This window comes from Podarcis melisellensis (genome assembly GCF_964234715.1).
Source record: "Podarcis melisellensis genome assembly, chromosome: 5".
In the NCBI taxonomy this organism is placed as follows: domain Eukaryota; kingdom Metazoa; phylum Chordata; class Lepidosauria; order Squamata; family Lacertidae; genus Podarcis; species Podarcis melisellensis.
In genome coordinates this window covers 38721994-38746032 of record NC_138537.1, presented here as the reverse complement: position 1 = coordinate 38746032, position 24039 = coordinate 38721994, and the positions used below count along the sequence as shown (strand labels likewise).

The 24039-nt window shown below is 42.4% G+C and overlaps 1 protein-coding gene across 1 annotated transcript; it reads right to left on the bottom strand.

Annotated features, from left to right (window-relative positions):
• Nucleotides 1-415: 415 nt before the first annotated feature.
• Nucleotides 416-22971, bottom strand: LOC309369627 (UPF0524 protein C3orf70). Its single transcript, XM_081910645.1, has 2 exons — nucleotides 22645-22971; nucleotides 416-3796 (listed from the first exon to the last, which is right to left on the bottom strand). The coding sequence occupies exons 1-2, from the start codon at nucleotides 22850-22852 to the stop codon at nucleotides 3240-3242; spliced, it is 765 nt and encodes a 254-aa protein (XP_081766771.1). The 5' UTR covers nucleotides 22853-22971; the 3' UTR covers nucleotides 416-3239.
• Nucleotides 22972-24039: the final 1068 nt, after the last annotated feature.

Here is a 24039-nt window from a genome sequence, read left to right as displayed (position 1 = left end):
GGTCAAAGAAGAAAGTATAAATTCTCTTCTCTAGCTATGACAAGAATGGTAAAGAACTTTCAGAGCTTACTAAAGGAAATCTGCTCTCCCTTTCAAGTAGTTTTACAGAAAATAATAACAGGCCTTGTCTAGCAAAACTTATGGTAACTGTAGAAAGACAACTATAGTATTAACTACGTTGAAACTAAGGAATGAAGAGTGGTGCTAGTGTAGCAAGAAGCTAACAGAGACGGTGGTGTCATCTTTATTTCCCAGGTGATAGTCGCCACATCCAATTCAGCTACACTCCAGCAATTTCATGATAATGCACAGCTACACCTGAAGATAGCATTGAATCACACCAGACCCCATTTAGAATTCAACATTTTTGGACCAGTATAGAATTGTGGAGAATAAATTTGCCTTAACGCTGTGCTTGTGCAAAAGCAGTCTTCACATTTATTATTTTGTGAGAAGTTTACATGAAACAATAGGGTACCCTTGGGGGAGTACGTTGAGACACAGCATCATGTGCTAAATCATCTAACCATATCCTGCCATGGCCTGCACCCAGGCAATCTCCAGGGAAGCCAGGAACTACAGGATTTTGCCCATTGTGCTTAAGACTTTCGAACAGAACAAGTTTAACAGTTTAACATTGTATGCGGCTATTGCTAATTAACAGTTTGATAAAGAGTGTACCCATATAAGTAAATCTGTACTGAATTTAACCCAGCTCATGCCTCAGTTCAGAATGTATTTCTCTAATCTTAGCCCTGGTTTGGTGGCTGCTAGTCTGCCAAGGAAGGTTTCATGATTCTTAAGTGTAATGAAAGAAACTTAAGGTGTACTTTCAGAAGCTGCCCTGTTTCTGCCCTCAAGTGTAATTCACATTTTTTTCTAGCCCCATCTGCCATTGCCAGAGATCCTTACTCCTTTCATGCATAAGAAAGCCAACAGCAAATACGATGCATTTCAAACCCCTAGCTAGAGTAATGCAATCTCGTTTTATGCATTTTCTTCCTGCTATAAAAGCCATAAGTATGCTTAACAGTACAGCACCTGAGAAAACACTTTAATAACCCCCAAATAATACTTTTTTTAGTAAACTCTCTGAACTAGAATTTACTAAATTTATAAAACAGAATGTTTTTCTTTAAAAATTAGCAGAATATCCTATATCTCCAGAAATGCTAAGAAAGGCTTTACCAGATGTGATGCCCAGAATTGAGTTCCTCAGCATTTTGCCAAGAAATGCATTTTAATATAATTCATCATAATAAATATTTCATTTTTCTTCTCAGGGTGTTATTTTTATATTTTAAAGTACAATATCAGTTTATATAGTTGTTCATAATACACATTGTAATCTAAACGTTTTCTAAAAAGTGTCTATGTCAGAGTGTAGAAAACTTAGTAATGTGTTAGGATAGTGTTTAAAGAGCAGCATTCAACAACACAGCATAAAATAATCTAATACTGAGAGATATATCTGTACATATTTATATGTTCATTCTCACCAAGACTTACGGAAAGTGATGTAACCCATGTCAGAAAAACGATGTGGTCACAGCATATTGTTTGGGGAGGTCTTGCGATATATCCATCGGCACTTGACCCTGAAGTGTAATCTATTTCTGACTAAAACTAAACTCCCCCCACCCCAATCCTTAGGACTCAAAGGGCCACTATGCTTGAACTGATTCACAGAGCATCTCTCCCCAGAGGATAACCTGCCTCTGTACAACTAAAGCTGAGACGCAGAGACATGAGGGGGTTTAAAGACCTGTCTTACTCACTGTACACTGTTCTATATGTTACATGAGAACTTTCAATGTGAATTGGAAGGACACAGTGAAAGGAAGAAAAAGTTTGACCAATTAGCTGTGACTTTTTCAAGTAGACTTTGATTAAACCAAAGTGTTTCAGCAGCTGGAATTAGTATCTTTTAGCTGGACACCTTAACAGGCATGGAAATGGTCTTTAAGCCAACCACATCTGGACAAGTTTTTTTTCCTCCTGCCTTAATCACCATGGGAGGAGCCATAGTCCAACCCAGCAGGAAAGTTGCTCTTTTCCGAACTGATATTAATTTGGACCCAATACTAAACTTAAATCTTAAACCATTACTGGCTCAGAGTAATATGAAATCAATAGAGTAGTAAGCCGAACAAAACCTTTACACCCCTATTACAGTACTGAGCTGGTTTCTACCATCCATGTCAATTCATGCACAATTATTTGACTTATGAAATTAAGTTCAGGTGTACATGTATTGAACATATGCACAGCAGAAAGGGTTGGGTTATTTATTTTTATAGAAGCTGCTGGTATACCACTGATCAGCTGGACAGACTTTTCTAAATAATGGGCTCGTGACAGCTGTCTGCCATGAGCAGATGGCAAGGGCAGATTCACATAATCAGTTTTGCCATGGGTGTGTTCAAACCCCAGGCAAAAACATCTGGCAGGTTTGGAGAGAGAAAAACAAAGTTTGACATCATGAACCTATTTCAGGTTAGAAGCTCTTCAATCTATGCCATATCTTTGCAACCCAATCCAATTTGGCCTCAGTTGGTAACACATGAATCAATTTAAGTCAGACTGAAGACCAAATGAAGTTGGTCAATTGGCAGTGTAACAACTCACCCTAAAAAGATTTTAAATTCAGGCATCGTTATCATTCTTTTCCAACAGGATTATGATTAATAAGTGTATATTGTGCTTATTCTGGGAACCCCCTGAGTTACTCTGCAGCTTGCAAAAGGGTGGTGTGCATGCAGGTTATTTGAAAAGGGGGTACACTGACTGCAGAACGTGTGGTGCAGAACTTGTGGGTCTTGGTCTCCTACATAAAATAAAAAAACTAAATAAAGAAGGGCTTTGTTCACCTAAACATTTGGTGTGCTGATGAAAGGCTGCCTCCTTGCTCTGAAGGAGTAATTTGGAACTAATAGGAACAGCTCACAATTTGACCTGATTTTTGCAAATTAAGTGCACCATACCAAAATCAGGCACAGTCTAGAACTAAAAAATACGTCAAATCTGTAACTTTAAAAATATACAATAGGGCTCTTGAAAATTCAGTGGTTTGATTAGGATCAAACAACTAATTCACAAGTGACTAAATACTGTTAACTACATTCCTCTGTGGGTTGTCAAGTGCATTGGAAAAAAGGACCTGTCAGAAAAAAGCTAGTATAAATGCTAGAAAACCGGTATTGTTTTAAGTATGCCTAGCTAGTTTCCAGCTCAGCACTTCACACTGTGGTTTCTATGGTCTCAATCACTTCTAGTTCGCATTGTGAGGGTGATAGGAGGGGACACTCATCCGGTTCCCAGCTACTGTCTGGACTATAATCTTCTTCTGAACTTAGCTCCGCCCCTTCCTCTGTGTCCTCATCACATGACTCCATATAGTGAGCCCCAACAGCATTGATCCCAGAGTCCTCAGAGCTGGAGGGGGAAGAGCAATGATCTATTTTTGGTGTATTATTCTCTCTCAAAATTAAGGCATTGCGTGTGGTGACCTCCTGAGGCTTCGTTTTATTGGGGGGAGCAGGAGGTTGCCTCTGCACGTAACACATCTTCCCATTGATGCATTTCACACGGTAATTGTCAATAAAGAGGTCCGAGATTGTGCAGAACCGTGGGGAATCTGGGGGTAATGGTGGCTGGAAGACAGGTGCAAACTTCAAAAAGTGTTCCGTGAGCGAGACAGATATCTGAATGGTGTTTGTGGTTCCCCGAGGCCGAACAGGTATTTCTGTGCTTGGAAGTTGTTCTACTGGAGTCATAGGCTGATAGACGTATTTGCCTGTGAAGGATATGAAAAGATGAATTAGAAGCCACATTCTGCTGTGTAGGAACTAGGTCAGGAACAAAACGGGTATTAGACCCTGAATATCAGTTGCTGAGAAGTAATGTAACAAGAAGGCTAGGAACATAGGAAGCTGCCTTATATGACGTACCAGTACGTTCACCTAGTTGAGTACTTATAAAAGTATTTATATACTGTAATTAATAGACGAATATCTAGGCAGTGTACAGGAAAAAGGCATTTAAAATAGTAGCATTGTCTACAAAACGAGTGGGGTACCTTTTTAAAAAGTCAAGGGCTACATTCCCATCAAGGAGTGGCTAGGGACTGCATACTGGTGGTGAGTGGGAACACTCCTCTCTACCCAACCCCACTTTTCTCTCTCCTCTCTTCCACACCCACACCATATTAACACCATTTCCTTCCAGCCACTTTCCTTCTGTGCTAGGGTGCGTGAGCAGGCTTTTCTTTTTCTCAGCCTAGTGCAGAAGGGAAGTGAGCTGCTAGAGCAGGAACAGAGCAATCTGTTCCTCCAGTGGCAGCTGACTTTCCTTCTTCGCTGGATGAGGGAAAGGGTTTTTTTTCTCACAGTCTAGCACAGAAGCAACGTGTGTCACTGCTAGGCCAGTGGGAGGAGGGTGGAACCATTGCAGGCTCTGTGCCACACTAACTGGCAGCAGCCCTCGGAGGTCTTTCCCAGCCCTTCCTGAAAAAGCCAAAAATTGAGCATGGGACTTTCTGAATGCAAGTCGCACAGGTTTCCATGAGGCATCTGCACAGCCACTGTGGGAAACAACCCTGATCTAGATGGTTTCTTGGTTTAATCCCTCTTGGCTCTTTCCACATTATTATTTGTGGCTTATTTTTCTTCACAGTCAACTGAAAGCGAGCTTTCCATAAGTGCCATTTTCTAGGATAATTCTTCTAAAGAAAAGCAATCAGAAGATGTTTCCAGAATCATCAATGCATTTATTTTGTTTTCCCTACTACACAAATATGTCTTTTGGGAGGGTGTTGCATTTTCCCCTTTGGTAGTATTGGACACAATTGTGGCTGCAGCTGGCAACGGAAGAAGTTTTAAGTAAGGATATGAAAGGACTCCAAAGCTGTGACTGCCACTGGCACTCTGATTATTCAGCTAAATAAGAAGAAAATAGGATTATGCTGGCTGTAAAATGGGCTCTTATGCTGTATTGAACAAGAAGCTTGAAAGCGCTGCTAAAGGAAGCCATACAGAATTTTAAAAAGCAAAAAGACAGAGCTTTGTTGCAATGAATGAGAAATCTGAGCCCAATTCAAAAACCCAAAAGAACAGAATTTAAATGTCCTCTAAAATGCATCATGAGCAGCTGTGTGACAGAAATGTTACAAACATGGAGGACTACTGTTGTGCTCAGATGCCACTGTGGTAAACACTCAGTGAAAACTTTCTACTGTTCTTGCCCACAACTAATTGGATCTATTTTGAGACAGCGCTTTTCTTTCTCTGACTCTCCAGGTTCTCAGTAATGAATTACAAGCTAAACAAGTTGGCAAACAAAGCAGCCATGCCTTCGTTAGCATCTGCTTCCTTTTCTCATATATGCACTTGCTAGCACAGCTAACATCTTCCCATCTTCTCCATCCTTCCAAAGCTCTTATTTTGTAAGCCCAAGGCACAGACCTTATGAAAACCAGTAGTTATGCATTAACGTATCCTCCTAATTCCAGTCAATGCAAAATGATTGACAATTATCTATTTTCAGTGCTAATCTGTGTCAATTACACACGTTAACCACTACAAACAGTGTAGAGCAAAAACATTAAGCAAATGCCTGACAACCCCAACCTATCTTTCACCACAGGGAGTACTTGAGCTTCAGAATCTGGAGGCATGTGTTGCGGGTGGACCCTGCATCCTAATAATGGCCATTCTACGATTACAAACATTTTTTAACAATAATGTTATCCCCATGTGTCTCTATTACGTTTCTTGCAGAGCTCTTGGGTAGAGGGGAAGTAGAAGACAGACATTTGGTCAGATGGAATCCAGGAATTCAGCTTCAGGTTGAGATAAGCGCATGCTTTGCAAAAATAAAATGTGTAGCTAGATTATGGGAGTTGCTCCCCTCCTGCCGGCAACAAATTCACTTCAGACCAGAGTCAAGGCAACCCTGGAGCCCACCTCCATTCTAAAATTAATCAGGATTAATTGAGCGAGATGAGCGCGCAACCCTAGAGTGGGTCATGACTGGCCCATACTGGCAGGGGTACCTTTACCTTTTCTTTTATGAAACAGGCCACCCTCCCTGTTGCACTTCTGGCATCTACTGAAGACCTTTTACATTTCAATTGGCTTTTAAACCAAATTTTGATTTTATAGTTCGAATGCATTTTTATTTCTATTGCATGCCACATAGAGATTACTGTGATCAAATGGCATACAAACTGTAGAAGTAAAAATCATGTTCCTGGGCAGTCCTATTATTGCCTCTAGACCCTGATGTGAGGCTACAGCACTACCAATGCAGACCTGCTGAGGCCTTCCCAGTCCCTTACCTCAGGGACATAGGTGCGAGGCTCAGAAATCCTCCATACATGCATAATTCAGTCAGGGATGCTGGGAAATCATAGAAAATGAATGCCAGCTGGCTCAGATTGGGCCTTTAGGCCCTACTTTGAGGAAATGAAAGCACTAAACGGCAGGGTCTGAAGGCCTCAGGCTGTAATACAGATTTCTCTTTGTAAGTGAGGCCTCCCAGCCACCATTGGTAAGGAACACAAGCGAAGAGGGTGCATAGGGCCTCATTCATGGTGAGAAATTCTTAGCAGAGTCTGAAGGCTCCAATCTACGCCATATACGCAGAGCCCAGAACTCCAGGCAGGAGGTCGGATGATAATTCTGGACACCCAGTGAACATTCAAGAAACCAATTTATTTGCTTTTGATTATTTCTAGATCCTACTTGAAAGTTGTGTTTGCTCATCCTTATTCAAATGTTGTTTCCCATCAGATAAGCTGCTACCATTGCATAGGCATGGTGTAGGCTAATCATATACCTTACTTGAATTGCTTGAGACACTCAGCAACATTTTAGAGGAGGGAGAAAGTGGACCGAAAACTATTTGCATCAAAAATCTAATAAGATGTTTAAGAAACATGAAACCGTCAGTATCAGATGCTCTTATCAAAACAGAAACAGTTGCTAAATCTGTGCTTTACAATGTGGCCTGGGAGGAAAGGAATGAATGAATGCATTAACTACCAGCAAGACCTCTGCTTGTGCAATGGGACTTTTCCCCACCTCGCCTCCCCTGTGCATTTCCAAAATTTGCTCCAGATGCCATGTGGGGGTACAGCGAAACGAGAGGGGGAAAGTGCTCTGTGCAAGGAGAATCCTAATGGAATAAGCATACTCAGTCCTTATTGGGGGTGTGGATTCCCCGCTGAAGTTTTATTTCCTAAATATTTTTTGTACTCATGCAGATCTTGGGAGTCTCCCCCGTCTGCTGTTACTTCCCTCTTGTGCATGACTAGTGCTGTGCTGCCTACATAAGCAGAACTGAGATTGCTATTAATATACAGGATTTTTAAAAACCCAAAATCAAACACCTAATATTGAAACCAATGCAATGATACCAAATAGGCAGGTAAAACACTGAGTTGCTGACAACTCTGTTCACATGTAGGTATTTGCCATGTGGGTTAAACGTAACCTCTTATTTCTTCCAAGTAAACTGGGTTGCACAGAATGTATGTTTCATGTTTTATTTCCTAATATCTTTTAAGCAAACTTTATGAGAAGTAACTGTCATTGAAAGCCATGGGACTTATTTCCAAATAATAGATTTGGGGCTGCAATTCAGGAAATGCTAAATTTAAAATACTCCAAAATAATGACTGGCTCCTGCTATGTTGCAGAACACTATAGATCAAGATGCTTTGATTAGAGACTGCAGACAGGAGATATGGGATATGTTTTTGATTTTCTTGCTGGCTCACAATCATTACTCAAGGAAACCAACCCATCTGTGCCTCCAAACGCACCAACTGTGGAAGGCTGATAATACCCATCCTTCCAAGACACACAAAGGTGACTCAAAATACAAATTATCCCTGTGCAGAGCTGCTGTATTCATACCCCAGGACTGGATGAGTTGGGGACTGGGGGACTAACTAGTTCTACTCTTACTTGGATAGACAATTCTAGGTGATGCTGGGGAAAGACTGCTAGACTGCTTGGCACTTGTGTTTAGGGGGTCTCCACAGGGTGCTATTCTATCCTCCATGCTGTTTTATGTTTACATGTAACAGTTAAGTTACATGTCAGTGGAGGTTTGAGGATATGGCTAGTACTGGCTTATCTGTCTAGGTGAGCAGCGTTCTGTCCATTCTGGAGGGAGTTGCACTCCTCCTAAAGTATTATATACAAAATTGGTTCATCTTATGTCCCTAGAAGTGCAGGTTGTCTCCATAGCACCTTTTTCCAGTTTCTATTGGTGTACTAACTATGACTCTATCTGGACAGGGACAACCGAGCTTCAGTTTTTCATGTCCTGATATCCTCCCATTTGTCTTCAAAGGCAGACCCATGCACAATACACTGCAATACTCCAATGTGAAACTTCAGTTAAATCAGAACACAGCAAGACTGCTAAATGGAATTGGAGAGCATGCTGGTGCTTTCCTGGCTTCAATGGTTTCCAGTCTATTTCCAGGCCCAAGTCAATGTGCTGTTTTTTTGACCCTGAAAGTCTGGCATGACATGGAACCCAGAGTACCTGGAGGGTCATCTACCTAGTTCTCAATAACCTTCTGAGGCCCTTTTCTCTGGGTGCTCCTGCCTGGCTATGTGTGACAGGTGACTACTGCAGAAAGGGTCTTTTCAGTAGTGGCACCTCAGCTCTCGAATGCTCTCCCCAGAGAGCCTCACTTGATGCCTAGCTTGATGTCATGCTGACACCAAGTAAAGCCACTCTTACTTTCCCAGCTCCTTCTATCAGTTCCTGTTATCTGGGCTTTAGGTATGTATGCGTTTTATTGATCTATTTATTTTTCATCTGTTTTTTATCTCAGTCTTAAACTGTCCTGAGAAAATGGTTAAGCACATCATATAAATATTTTAAGCGAAAAAAGCAAAGTAGGCTGATACTTGTGCGGGTAGCTTTTCACAGTATTTGAAGCCTCTGCAGATTTTTTGCCTACTGTATTTGCCATGCTCTTCTTCCAAGGGCCTCGGAATGACTTGCATGTGGTCCCCAGGTGGTCTCCTATCCTGGCAGCATCCAAGGTCAGGCTTGCTTAGTACTCAGAAACAATCAGATACACAGCATCTTTGAAACTCTCAAAGGTTTCATGAGCAAGAAATACTGCAGCTTTGTCAGCGGCCCCTTATATCACTCTGTTTATTCAGAAGGCATATGTTCTACTAGTATATGCACAGAAAATGGCAGGGGTCCAAGACAGATCACATACTATAGTATATAATTATAACCTACTTCCCCAAATGTATGTCTATGAAAGTAAGCATGCTAGTAGGAATTTCAAGAATGACGGGAAATGCAAGTGTTTGATTTCTGAAAGGAGACGTACGAAGGCACACACACACACACACACACACACACACACACACACACACATATATATAATGCATCCTTTGACCTGGAAACTCTGTCTCCTAATTCCAGGTGCGTTGAGACTTGTTGCAGCTACTGAGTGGCAAGGGAAATGTAAGCTGCTGCAATTTACTCTCCTTTATTAAACTTAACATGCCCGTGAATTGTAAAAATGTCCCAGGGTGCAACACTGACTCAAATTAAGCCACAGAAACAATTCTTAGCTTTTGACAGAAGATTATTCACAAAGTCATGTGTCCTGTACAAGTAGCTCTAGACAGGCTTGAGCATGTTCCAAAGAAAAGGCTTAACTAATACAATGCAGAAAAGAATCTCAGTTCGGTGGTGGATTTACAGTCTACGACCCCTATGCGCCAGCCCTTTTGGAGCTCAATCCATTCACCTATGTCCAACATGACTATGTTCAAAAATGTGACAGAGCCAAATGCATAAGAATGGTTTCATTAATTATATCTTGTGGTTGTGCACAATGACATTGAGAACACACTGGTCTAGTACTCTTGAAACAGCTGACATAAGGCAGCATCCTGTGAAGCTATGGAAATATCACCTCTATAAACTCAGTTTGCTTATGAATCCCACCAACGTCACTGGATTATTAGTACTTGAGTATAATAAAAGGAAACAAATCTTTGTGGAATAATCTGTAAATGAATGTTATTTGAAAAAGGCATACAGAAAACTCTTATTTTGTTCAAAGCACACCTGACTCCCACAAGCCTTATGTAATTTGACATAAAAAAATGAATTGTGCCTAGGCTTTTAAAAGCAGCCAAGGTAATTAACCCTGACCAGGTGAAAACTCAAACACTATCTGATGCTTAGAAGGAACCGTAAGCATTAATGGCTATATTAGAAGAATGCATTTATTTCTAAGGAAAGAAATAAAGTGCTTTGTTCCATCACAAACACCATCAGCAGAGCTGCGCTTTCTTTGGGGGAAATGGATTTGCCCTTTTTCCATTAGGAGCAGGTAATTCAATATCACCACTGTGGCCCAATCGCAAGTAAGTACATGCATTGTGTGAGAGCTCATACTAAAGTGCCAGAAAATTGGGAATAGCTGCTCTGTAATGAAAGCAACACGTAACATCACATTGCAGAAAACCTATAGCACCCAAGCCTTTGCTGGTCAGCTGCTCTACCAATTATTTAATGGCTCAAGGGAGCGGCTTAAACTTTCAGATTCCAGAAAGCTCAGTGGTGGTGAAAACAAGAAGTCTTGTGGCACTTTAAAAGATACCAATTTTATGGTTGCTCTTGTGGGCCAGACCTATCTGCAGTGCTTGTAAGAAGTTAACATACACAAAGGCACAAAGGAGGAGAACTGTGAGCAGTAAATCAGTATCTGCATTTGCAAAACGGTATACTAAGGAAGAAGTAGAATACCTGGCCCTCATAAGAGCAACATACTTGATAGCAACATATCGTTCTGGGAAATCAGGGTAGAGACTTGTTTCCCATATTTGGATCAAGAGCTCCTCCATACAATGCTTTTGTTTCTTCCCAGAAGTAGGAGAAGTTGAATTTCATAGCTCTCATTTGTTGCAGACATGACAGGTCTTTTTGCAGCAAAAAGAACATTTGCTCACATGGTATAATCAACCTAATCAATCATTTCCACTAATGTGCAATTACATTGCTACCTCATTATTGTAAATAGATCTCTACCAGTTTCCTTTAGGGAGTTATTGGAGGATATATTTTTTGTCTAGAACCAGTAGAAGCTTAACAGCTTGTTCCTTTTTTTATACAGTGGTACCTCGGGTTAAGTACTTAATTTGTTCTGGAGGTCCGTAGTTAACCTGAAACTGTTCTTAACATGAAGCACCACTTTAGCTAATGGGGCCTCCTGCTGCTGCCGCACCGCCGGAGCACAATTTCTGTTCTCATCCTCAAGCAAAGTTCTTAGCCTGAAGCACTATTTCTCGGTTAGCGGAGTCTGTAACCTGAAGCTTATGTAACCTGAGGTACCACTGTATAAGACTCAACACATACTTTGGATTTTGTATTCTTATCTATGCTTTTTCTAACACCAGATTAAACATGAGTGGTACAGCGGACAGGATATTATTGTTTTGTACCTAGTGGGACAGGAGGCATAAAAACTCCCCTAGGAATTAAAGCAATGAGAAGATATTAAGAGAGAAACATTTTCCTTCCATCATGGCAGATATTAAGCTTGGGGAGTTTGATTCCCCCTGCCAACACACATACTTTAAGAAGGTCATATGCAAACACCATCCAAAAGAAAGAATCCCCTCCTATAAGATGGAGTAGATTTAACCTATGGAGACTGATACAATTAACAGGCAATGCAATCCTATACTTGTCTACTCAGAATTAAGCCCCAGTAAACTCAGTGAGACTGAATTACCTTTATATACAGTATAGGATTGTAGCCTCAGATTTTTAAAAATTGGGTGACAGCTCAAATATGTGCATGAAGTTAGGTAAGAATCTATCTGTAACTTAAACTTATGCATTGTATCTAATGTTGGTCCTACTTAGAGCAGACTCACTGACAGTAATGGAAATGTCTTAATTTAGCTCCATTAATTTCAATGGATCTACACTTAATAGAACTTGGGCACAACTCTCTGTCTATGCTATCCTAAAGTCAAACACCAATCACATCACTGATTTTAAAGAGAGGAATGTCTTCATCGAATAATAGGATTAAAGAGTTGGAAGGGTAATCTAGATCAACCCCTTGCAATGCTGGTTGTTAAACTCATCAAAATATTAGTTTATTTACATTTTTAAAAATTCCCAGCAAAACATGTTAGAAACAAGTCAATAGGTTGAGCTCAAAAAGAGTTCTTTACTAATTGAGCAGTCTGTATGCATCCCTGCCTCACAGCATCAAATTCTGTTGCTAATTTGAAGGTATCTAACCGTGAAATAAACAGAGGATTTGCTTAAGCATTCTTTTTTCTGCTTCTATTGATCCCAGCATTCCAGTTTACCTTTGAACCTCTGTAATGTTGCCCACATATGAAAAGCGCTTTCAGCTTCTGTTTCCACCCCCCCTAAATCACCACCTTTATTAACTTGGAGGTTCATGTTTTTCAAAAAGGATATTTAATAATGAAAACAGCTACAAAGTAATAAAAGTTACACTCCAATTTGGGAAAAGCTTACAGAGAAAACTCCACTGTTGAGCTAAGAAAAGACACAGACTAAACATGGGACAATTAAGCCCCCTACCCAACAGAATCACATGCATGAAGCTATATTAACGCTTATGAAAATAAAAGGTACATTGTTCACAACATAAGAAAAACCAGAAGAGACTGAAGATTAAGTAAAAGGTGTAAGGTAGAAGGGGAAAAAATGGATGGGAATATTTGGGAGACAGCATTTTAAACTAGATCTTCAATTTAAAGTGTCAATATCTCAATGAGCCATAATTCTGCCCATATTACCTGCGCAGGTTTGAGGCTTTTCTCTATGCTACCCTTGCTTCAAGAGCTAACGCCAACATTTCCACAACTTATCTCTCAATTAGCAGGGTGCATTTAGATTTACAGGCTAAATGTGTAAACCATTTTGCAACAAGTGCCCTTAGCAATGGCAGCATTTCAATAAAGCCTAGGGAACTGGCCATGTTTTGTAGTACTTTGGTGATGAAAAGATTATCTGGGTGTTTTCCAAAGTAAAACAGAAAAGCTTGTAACTGCTGATCTCCTGCCAAATGAAAAAAGTGAAGAGGTCCCTAACACATGTATTAACAAAACTCACAACTGGCCAATACTACCAGCTTTTTCCATGAAATATAACTCCAAACTTTCAAAATTATAGGTGTTCAATACATGCTAAATCTAATCATCTGTTGAATTAGTCAAACTGAATTGTAACGATGCACTGGACTATTTTTGTTTGTGTATTGTATTGCTTATTTCCAGAATCCATTTACCTTTTATGAAGCTTTAAATTGGCAGCAAGGTGTAAACACAGGTAAGCAGATGATCTATGGGCCTCTAAGGCTTCCTGGAATTTGTAATATGAACAGTCATTCAACAAACTAAAATTCTCCAGCTCATTTCCAAGAGGGTGAACCACGAGTTCATGTTCTAAACATAAAAAGGTAAAGGTAAAGGTACCCCTGCCCATACGGGCCAGTCTTGACAGACTTTGGGGTTGTGCGCCCATCTCACTTAAGAGGCCAGGGGCCAGCGCTGTCCGGAGACACTTCCGGGTCACGTGGCCAGCGTGACATCGCTGCTCTGGCGAGCCAGAGCTGCACACGGAAACGCCGTTTACCTTCCCGCTAGTAAGCGGTCCCTATTTATCTACTTGCACCCGGGGGTGCTTTCGAACTGCTAGGTTGGCAGGCGCTGGGACCGAAAGACGGGAGCGCACCCCACCGCGGGGATTCGAACCACCGACCTTTCGATCGGCAAGTCCTAGGCGCTGAGGCTTTAACCCACAGCGCCACCCACGTCCCGTTCTAAACATACACATAGCCAAATTTTACATAGTTAGCCATTATTTTAACTGAGGCATCATGCATTTTCACCATTTATGTGTCCATGTTACGTGCACAAATCTTTGAGGATAGGATTCTCCTCATAAGATGGAGCTTTTATATGCATAATGACAAGATATATGGCTTCCTATCATATACAACAGTCTAGTCAATATTGTATAGCAAAAAATGCTTGAAAAAGGAGACCTGGGAACTTCCAGACCCCCCAGTAAGGCACACATGTTAAAGGAACTCCCTTGCTGGATCAGATTAAGGTCCGCTTAATCCAACATTCTTTTATCAATGGTTACCAGCCATCATACATGCATACCCTACACATGAAGGCGATAATATGCTCCTGAGGTTTGCTTCTAGCAATGTGAAGTCAATTGCCTTTGAACATGGGAGATTTCATTACAGTGTGATGGACTTATCCTGCATGAATTTGCAGAGTCCTTTTTTCAAAGCCCATGATGCCGGTGGCTATCCCAAAATCCTGTGGTAGGTAATCATTTTGTCTATGTTGAGCCCATTGCCATTTTCATTGTTATTCCCCCCCCCCCCCCGATCCAAAGAGGCATCCATGTCATGTAAATTCCAATTCATTACATATTGTCACAATTTATGCTGCCTCCTTTCTGAGGTCTTCAACCCCCATATTCATTATTTGCCAATAATGAATGCAAATGAGATTCAAGTTAGTTAGTTACAGGAAGAATAGGAAGTCATGAAACAGTTACAAATTATTGGGGGTATAGAAGGTCATCTAGTCAAGAATCCCTTCCCCAGGCCACAATATTCTATGTAATATAAAGCTTGCTAGATGAACCTTCCTTGGAAACCTCCAGGTATGAAGACTCCATAACCACAAAACACTTGTTCCGTTGTTCAGCCTCTCTTATAGTTCAGAAGTTCTTTGTGGTATTTAATATCAAGCCATGTTACAGCAATTTAAACCCAAGGCTTCCTTTCTACTCTATTAGCCCAAAGTAGAAAATGCTTTCCCAAAAGCCAAGACTTCAAAACCAATTCTGAAAGTTTAAAGGAGGGTTAGAGCAAGGTCATATTTCCTGGTTACATTTTTCAATGACAGTAGTGCCCCTGCAATTTGTAATGCAAGAACTTGCACTTTTGTCCAATTTTGAAATACATGTGTATACAAATACAGCAAAGGATTCTTGAGAGCATCCTTATCCACACAAAGGCATGTAAACTTGTCTTGAATTAAGATTTTGATGATTTTCACTCGAGAGAATTAAGATTCTCTCGAGTGAAAAAATCCATATATTTCTGCTAATTCACAGTTCCCACCCCTCTTTTCATATTCTACAATAAAGTTATCAGCTCCCATTTTGTGATTGATTCTGCTAACAATTTTAACGGCTGAATATGACCTCAATCTGTTCACATTAATCACAAGAGAAGAAGCAACTTGATTACAAAACTTTAAACATCTGTCCCAGGAGATGCTATTTGATTGTAGAGGGCTCTTTCAACATATCAAACAGAAAATTTAAAGATACATTCAAGGAGCGGAATGTGAAATTATATATATTTTTTAATTAATATAGAAATGAAATGCCACTTTTTGAACAGTGTGGATAATTAACTACCGGAAAAGATTAAGAAGAAGTGCAGGTGGCATATTATACTGCAGCCTGAATGAAGCATCACTATAATTCATCTACAAGTGAGTCAGGCTGGCTAGTAGTAATAAATATCCTCAAGTGAATAAATTACTCTGTGATGCTCTCTGCGCTGGGCTATGTGGTCAGAGTGGTCCCTGCTAGCCTTGAAAACCATGCACTCTGACAAAGCCCATAAACTCCCAAGAAAATTATCAACTCAGACAATGTTGCACATGCAGAACACCATCTGTAATCACAGCTACTCCTTCATCGGTCCTCAAAATATCCCTTATCAACTAATGTACAACTGGTAGAAAATTATTACTATCTGATGCCTGTGAAACTTAAAGAGAATGATGAGCTATGGTCTAAGAAAAATGGCAAATGTCTATAATGACTGGATTTCACTTGGCCATTCCATTTTCCTTGCAAAAATAAAAAGCGGTTCTTTTTAAAAAAAAAAATTAGAGTTCAGTCATATGTTCAGAATTAGAAGTCTACTCTTTAGCTGACTTTCCCAAGGTCATCTAGCACCAGTAGGTCAATATCAGATAATATTTCAAAAAGCTATTTCAGGAGATGTATAATGTGTGTGATGTTGCATCCTGCTGTTTTGCATTTACAAAAAAAAGAGAGAGCTTAATTGAAAAAAAACTATTACAGAGTTCTGAAGCAAAAATCAAGGCACTGTGCAAAATTAATCCTTCTATGTGAAGGTTTGATTTTAATCCTTGATATTGTTCCACATCTGTTCATGCCTGCCACTTGAGCAATCCAGGCCTCCCTTCTCTTCATCATAGAGATAAAAGAAACAGATGTCAGCTGTGGAGCAGATCTTCTCAGGGCCAATTCACACAACCAGTGGAAATGATAGTGAACACATGATAGCTATCACATTCAGTTTGCCTGCCACTAACAACTATGTTCACATACTAAGAATGTCTGTGATAAATTGGTTGTAATGGTTTGGTAATATGGTATGATATCTATGTACAATGTCATTTTTATTTCAGTTGGTATCGTTTATCGCCAAATTGTTTGATTTTCTTAGATGCCTTAGGGACACAACTACTAACATTAATAAAGAAATACTGTAAGATGCTCTGAGCCCAAGGGATAGAAAAAGGAAGAAAATGAAGAAAAATACAAAAACATTTTAACAGACTTGTATTTTTCCAATTGTCTGTTATTTAAGTAAGCATAAAGAGGAGGGAGCTATGGAAGTCAATGTCACTGCTACCAAAATTCACACCATATTACATAATGCTATGCACTTGGAAGGCATATGTGGCACTGAGAAAATTTGATGTGCCCCTCATAATAATGCAGAAGCGGACATTATCTAGAGAATCATAATGTTTTCAAGACTAAAATCTCAAACATCTGGACCCAATCTAAAATGCCACAAGATTTGCTGCCTTGGATTTTAGGGAACAAAAATATGCTATAAATAGGTAGTGAGGCTAAACCCCCAAAAGAACCAAGGTGTCAAAATGGATCTGGGGGTTTCCTTCAGTTACGTGCACCAAAGGGAGGAAAACCTCCTTACAGATAAGCCAGTATGCCACTAGAGATACTGTAGGGAAAATAAAATGTTTAGGGTTAATTCATATGCCATTCCATCTCATATTGTGGACCTTCCATTATATATATTCTAATGACTCAAGCAATAAATCCATGGCTGTGAAGTTAATTCACATCCCCAAAAAAGTTGCTCTTCCCAGTTTCATAGGTTACTCAGTCTAGGAAACTCTCCATACTTTTGCTTGTCCTGTCATTTTCCCCTTGGGAAAACCCGCTCTTCACGGCTGAATCGGAGCAAACATCAGTTGGGTTTTCCATGGATAGACGTTTGCTCTGATTCAATAGTAAAGAGTGGGTTTTCCAAAGAAAAGCGTCAGGGCAAACGAAAGACTGCTTGGCCCTATGCTTTCTAGGCATGGGACGAGTGGAGTGTGGATGAGCCCTAGGTCCACCTATGAAGTCTCTTTCCATTGCCCATTGAAAAGATAAGTATGTTCCAGCTTGGTCATAGCTACCATTTACTGTTCCCAAGCACACAAAAATAAAATTGAGAGGCTCTGCAATAATATAAAATTGCTCCCAAGGCAACAGTCACTTTTTTTTTACCAAGAAGAACAATTGTAATTAGCTATGCTCAGTATCTCCTTGCTCCCATAACTAGGAGTAGGCAATATGGGTTATTTGCCAAGGTTGTCTATACATAAAGGGGAGAGGTTAGAATGGAAAGGCATGATACTGCTTGCCATAAAATATATAGGAAAACAATATATTGAGACCCCCAAATTGTGGTCTGTTGAAGCTACAAAAACTGACATTTATAACTTTGCCATAAATAATAATGGCAAAATGGCTGCTCATGTTGTATACTGAAAATTGCTTTTATTTTCCAAAATCTGCTCATACATCAATCTGAGAAAGTAAGACTGCCAATTAATTTTAATACATTAGTAGTGTACATATATGTACTGGTTACCCATTTCCCACATCTCGAAGTTACAAGCCATTTCTTAGGTATATATTTAAATATGCAATATTCCCAAGGGGAAACAAATACAGAGCCTGTGCTAAATTAATAAGGAGTTTATAATTGTTTGCACTGGTTTTCCTGGAGGTAAAAAAGAAGAAATCCAGGGTGGACCTTAAATTACCTTTAAAAAATGCTGGCATCAAAGTAGAGAAAGACGGAAAACGACAGCTACTACTGGTGGAGCTTTTCATTAAATACTGTAATCATAAACTGCCAATTTTCACTTAGGGACTAATCAGCTAAGCGAGCAGGTTCAGGAAGAATTGTGTGGGGCGAACTCTGCAGGCCACTGAACTCATGCCCCCTCTTGTTGCTCTGTGCCCACTGCTGTGTCACAATTCTGTTCCTTCACCAAAGACTGAAAATAAACATGCCACCTCATTCTGGAACTCCAAAGGTGGGGGCTGAATCCTTGATGAGCAGCGGGACCATCAATACCCCTAGATAAGGACGTTCAGCTGCCTAATTTTGTATTTATTTGATTTTATACATTTCTATGCTGCCCTTCATCTGAGGATTGAAGGATGGTTTACAATATAAAAATACAAAATATAATTTGTCTAGCCAAGCATTTGTGATCTTATAGATTCCTATGATATTTATGTCCTCAATAATGACTCAATTTTCTCCCTAAGAACTTTGCTTCCCACTTCCTTTCCAGCCCTGTTTCTCCATTGGCAAAAAATCTCAGCAGACTCAGAGTATGTCAACAAAAAAATCATTGCTTTAGCACTAATAAATGGAGCAAGTCCTAGAAATGAGAGATGGTCCATTTGGAACCAAGGAAGCTGCCTTCTAAAAGACCATCCAGTTCAGCACTACTTACACCAGGGATGGGGAATCTTTTTCAGCCCTAGGCTCACATTCCTTTTGGGGCAACCTTTGAAGGGCTGCATGCCAGTGGTGGACAAAACCAGAGGCAAAAGTGAGTGAAGCAACTCATGTAATATTTACTCACATCCTCCATCCTCCATCCAAAGAAGCAAGAGGCATTGACTGAGGTCAAGGACCTTTGGAGTATGGAGAACCAGTGAGAGGTGTAGCATAGGGAGTTCAGAAGGCCAGACAGAGGGGCCCTACCTGTGTTTCACTTTCACTGGAAAAGGCTCCTGAGGGTTGCAGATAGGTGCCTTTCCTGGCCCTACCTGGAGATGCATTAGGTCCAGTCGTGATCGACTCTGGGGTTGCGGCGCTCATCTCACTTTATTGGCCGAGGGAGCCGGCGTACAGCTTCCGGGTCATGTGGCCAGCATGACTAAGCCGCTTCTGGCGAACGAGCAGCACACAGAAACACCGTTTACCTTCCCGCCAGAGCGGTACCTATTTATCTACTTGCACTTTGATGTGCTTTCGAATTGCTAGGTTGGCAGGAGTAGGGACCGAGCAACGGGAGCTCACCCCATCACAGGGATTCGAACCGCCGACCTTCTGATCGGCAAGTTCTAGGCTCTGTGGTTTAACCCACAGCGCCACCCACGTCCCTCTGCAACTAGTACAACTCATTAATTCTCCATGTCTAGGATGAGTGCTGTTACCTTCTGACTTGCAGGGACAAAACCCTTCAACTGCAGATATGTCTTCCTGGGACAAATAGCTTTGAGGGAATTTTCTTTAGGATCATGGAGCAGAGGGAAAGGGTTAAGACCCCTCCACCAGGGCTATAGTCGCAATCCAAATTAGGAGGCCCAGAGCTATTACTATACTTTTCCGTGTATAAGACTAGGCTTATTTACTAAAAAATAATGTTAAAAGGGGGGCTTATACATGGGGGGCAATCTCCCCCCCATTTTCTGAATTTTGAGTCCCCGTCTTATAAACGGAAAAAATACAGTATTTTTTTAAAAAAACACAACACTCAAGCAAATGCAAATATATATTTAACATAATGTTCAGTTTGGCCCTCCGAGTGCCATTCTGTCCAATCCTGATATAACTTTGGCTGGATTCCCTCCACTGCAAATGGAAAGGAGTGCATTGTTTTAATGGTTATCTGCACAGAGTCCTTGGAAATTGCTAAGAGCTCTTTAAGATCAGTTACAGACGGGGGTATTTCTACCGAAATCTTGGTCAATCCTGATATCGGAGAAAGCACCTGATCAGGCTGTGATCGTAGTGATGTGCAAATGGGAGAATCAACTTATCCACTTGATTAGAAGCACTAAAGCAGCAGATTCAAAAAGGCTTAACAGTGTGCTTTACCAACAGGAAACCAAAAACATTATTAGAGAGCATTTAGTGAACACTAATGTGTATGACATCATTAGAGCTTTAGTGGAGCACTGTTCTACTCAGCAACAGCCTAATTTTGTAGGCTGAAACAGCACAAAGGGGTAAGGTGGGTTTAAGAATGATGGTGTCCATATAACTCAGGGTGTGGAGTTGTAGTTCATCCTAACCATGTCCACAGTCCCAAGTGAATTTTAGTTTTATTGCCATTTGTTAGCAAGTTGATGCATCACTAGGGCCTCCAAGACGAAGGGGTGGAAAGCAAAACCCAATGAGATCAAAGAAAGGGAAAGGTAAGGCCTTTAAAACGTACAAAAATATAGATTTGGACAAGAAGTACACACCATTAGTTGATAGCTTGACAATTTATTGTGGAGCAAGCAGTTTTCAAAAGGAGATACAACAATCCTCTAAATTTACAAATGAGATATAGTTTAAAAACAGAAAATGACAATGAATCCTACCCTAATATATAAACTTCCTCAGGTCACAAGGACTGGGACATGAGTCATGATGCTTTGTGAACGGAGAGAAAACCCCACAGAGACTTGGATGGGAACAACAGGATGCTGAAGCAGAAAACTGAAATGCAATTTCTCTGTTGTAACAAGTCCAATGCATCTACCTCTCAGTTTTCAGGCTGTAGATAATGAAATGGCCACATCAGGCAACTGAGATTTGCTGTGTGACTTGTTCCAGATAGATGGTGTGGCACTGAGTTTCATGACAACTATACCAATAAAAATGGGAAGAAAGAGCAAATCGTTTATCATCTATTTTCTTCTGCATGGCCTGCCCTTCACTCCGGGTCACCTCATATCATTCAGTAAGGTGTTTCTAGCTTGGATAAGGGAGGGCTGTGTGTGACTAAACCACAAAACCAAAACCTTAATTGAGAATGAATACATTTTAACTAAACCATTCCTTAGTACATTTTAGAAGCATTCTTTGGGCATAGATTAAATTTCAGGTTGCCAGGGAAGATCCTTTAATAGCTTGGAAACGAGATAGCAATAAGATTACAGGCTCTATTAAATGCAGCTCCATACTATAAGAGAATAAATAACATAAACCACCAATTTTTAAAACCACTATGAATCAGCAAACCTAGCCTGAGACAGCAAGCCCACAAAAGAAGGTATTTCTGATGGGTATTTCTGATCTTTCCCCAGGGAGGCACGCCTAGTGCCATCTTTATCCAGGTTTAGGCACCAGGCAAAGAATTTTCTCTTATTTACTGAGGTTTTTGGCTCTTGATTTGAAGGGTGGTAGCATGGCCTCTTTGGGTAAAACAGGACCTGTAGTCTTGACTTTTTGTTCAGCTGTGTTTTTTAGCCTTTTATTTGTACTACTGTCTTTTTAGGGTTTGGGGTTGTTGTTTTTTTGGTTCTTAGCTGCTTTTAGCATTAAGTCACTCAGCCTCACTTTGTAAGAAATCCAACTAACAAATACAATAAAAATGACAGCCAAACTAAACGCCTTGCTTCAACCACTAGTGTTTATACGTTGATATAACTTAGACTTCGTACACATTATGAGAGCCACTCTTAGTGTACAGAATCCAGTAAGGGAAACCTACGAATAGTGCAGCCCATCCCACGGAATGTTGGATCCATTTCCTGCCTGAACATCTGTGTTCATATACAAGGCATCTACAACTCCAGAGATAGAAGAGGGAGCGCCTTCTTGTAGCGACAGAGACTAGGATTATACTGGAGGTTTGCTGCTTCTCAGCCCCCCTAAAACAAAAAACGATACGTGGAGCGGGGAGATTGGGGAGCGTGGTTCTGTTCTGCCAAAAGAGAAGAAGGGCAGGCGCACCCCTCTCCTTCCCTTCCACCTTTTACCCATTGCTGCCACTAACACAGCTTTACAGCGAGCCCATCCCATCCCTTTCTTGCCTCATCAGATACACGCAGGCTGGGAGGATGGAGAAATCCATCGTGTTCCGGGTGCCATGCGATCAGCCACTATCGATCTCGCCGTCAAATCCTGCCCTCCGGGCACCACAGAGCCACCGAGGCGAAGGGAAGGAAGGCGGGCAAGAGCTTGCCTGCCCCCTCAGGATCCGAATCCCAGGGGGGCAAATAGGGTGTGCTTCTCTCATCGCCCCCCCCTCCCGGGATGCTCGCCTGCTCTTCCTCCCTGGCGGCTAGCAAACCACCACCCAAACGGCGCGCCCCCCCCCCGCCTCGACAGGAATCTCTGCAGCGTTCAGCCAGGGGGCTCCCTGCGCTTGCAGGCAGGAAGGAAGCCTCTGGAAGTCCTGCGAGGGGCCAAGGCGCGCTGCTCGCCCGGGCGGCCCGCCCATCCCGCGCCATTCCCCCTCCTCCTCGTCCCCCCAAAACACTCACAGTGGCACCAGCCCAGGTGGCAGCACCAGTGCAGGCGGAAACAGCGTCCGTGGCTGTGCGTGGTGCACATCGACAGCCCGTCGCAAGGCTGGAAGTCGGGTCTCCCGGCGCAGCTGCGGGCCAGCGCTTGCGCCTCGTCCAGTTTCTCGCTCTTGCCCGCCGCCAGAGAAGCGGCAGCGGCGCTGGCCGCCGCCCCAGTCCCGCTCATGGCGCTGCTGCTGCTTCTGCCGCCGCCGCCGCCGCTTTCCCCGCCGCCACCTGCAGCCCGCGCCGAGCCGCGCACCTCCGCCGAGTCACTCCCGCCTGCGCGCACACAAGGCGCAGCGGGGCGGCGAGCGGCGCTTCTGGCCAGCAGGGACGACGCCACGGGCTAGCCCGGCCGCGCCTGGAGCCACCCTGGCCTGGCGCCCGGCTCCGCCTCAGCCGCCACAGCCCGCCCCCTCCAGCGGGTGAGTGGGTTGGCGGGAGGGTGGGGCTCGGAATGAGCGGGAGAGTGAGGGAGAGAGGGGAAGTCTGCCGTGGGGACTCCGCCAGACGCCTCGTGAGCGGCAGGAGGGCGGGAGAGGGAGCGGGATCCTCCCGAGAGACCAAGACCGGCCAGCCCGCGCCGCCCTCCCAGGACGCGCAGCGGCTCCTGAGCTGGCAGCCCCTGCTTCAGGCGAGGCGAGGGAGGGAGAGAGGGGCGCACGGGGCCCACCCCCTGGCAGCCAGTCAGAGCGGCAGGTGGGCCTCTCTCCTCTCCAGGGACCGGTTACCAAGGAGCCTCAGCTGCCCTTAGGGAGGGAGAGGAAGCCCCCACCTCACCCCGGGCTCCAGCAGACCCCCTGCTGCTGGAAGCCATCTCGAATGCATCGTCAGCTGCTTCCACAACCACGGACTGGGAATCTTTGGGTGGGCGGGTTTTTGTTTTTTAAATTTTATTTAGTCAGAGGCAACCTTTTCTCTCCTGACAACACTCCCTCTGGTACCTAGCGACGGCCCCGCTTTCCCGGCTAACCTTTCCACGCCGCTCGGATCTCGCCACCCCCTCTGTCGGGACCCTGCGGGCTTGTATATAGCAGCAAGTCCGCAACGTGGCGATACAGGACATCTGTTATAGACGTGCAAATGCTCCTAGCAGGGCTCCCCCGTCGGCTTTGCAAGACATACACTAAATAATAAACGCGGGTGGCTTGAAGCAAGCTGATTTCGTATAAATATGTCATAAGCTGATAAGCGTGTGTGAATGAAGCTTCTTTTTGCGTGGGGTTGATAATTGCTCCCTCCTTGGCTCAGTGCGTTCCAGAATAAAAGGAAGGCAAAGCAGGAGTTTGTCCGAAAGGCCATGCAGTGGCATTCAGAAAGCTCCCTTCTACTGTTGCATGCCACCCCGTCTCTCAGCGGTGCAAGATTCCA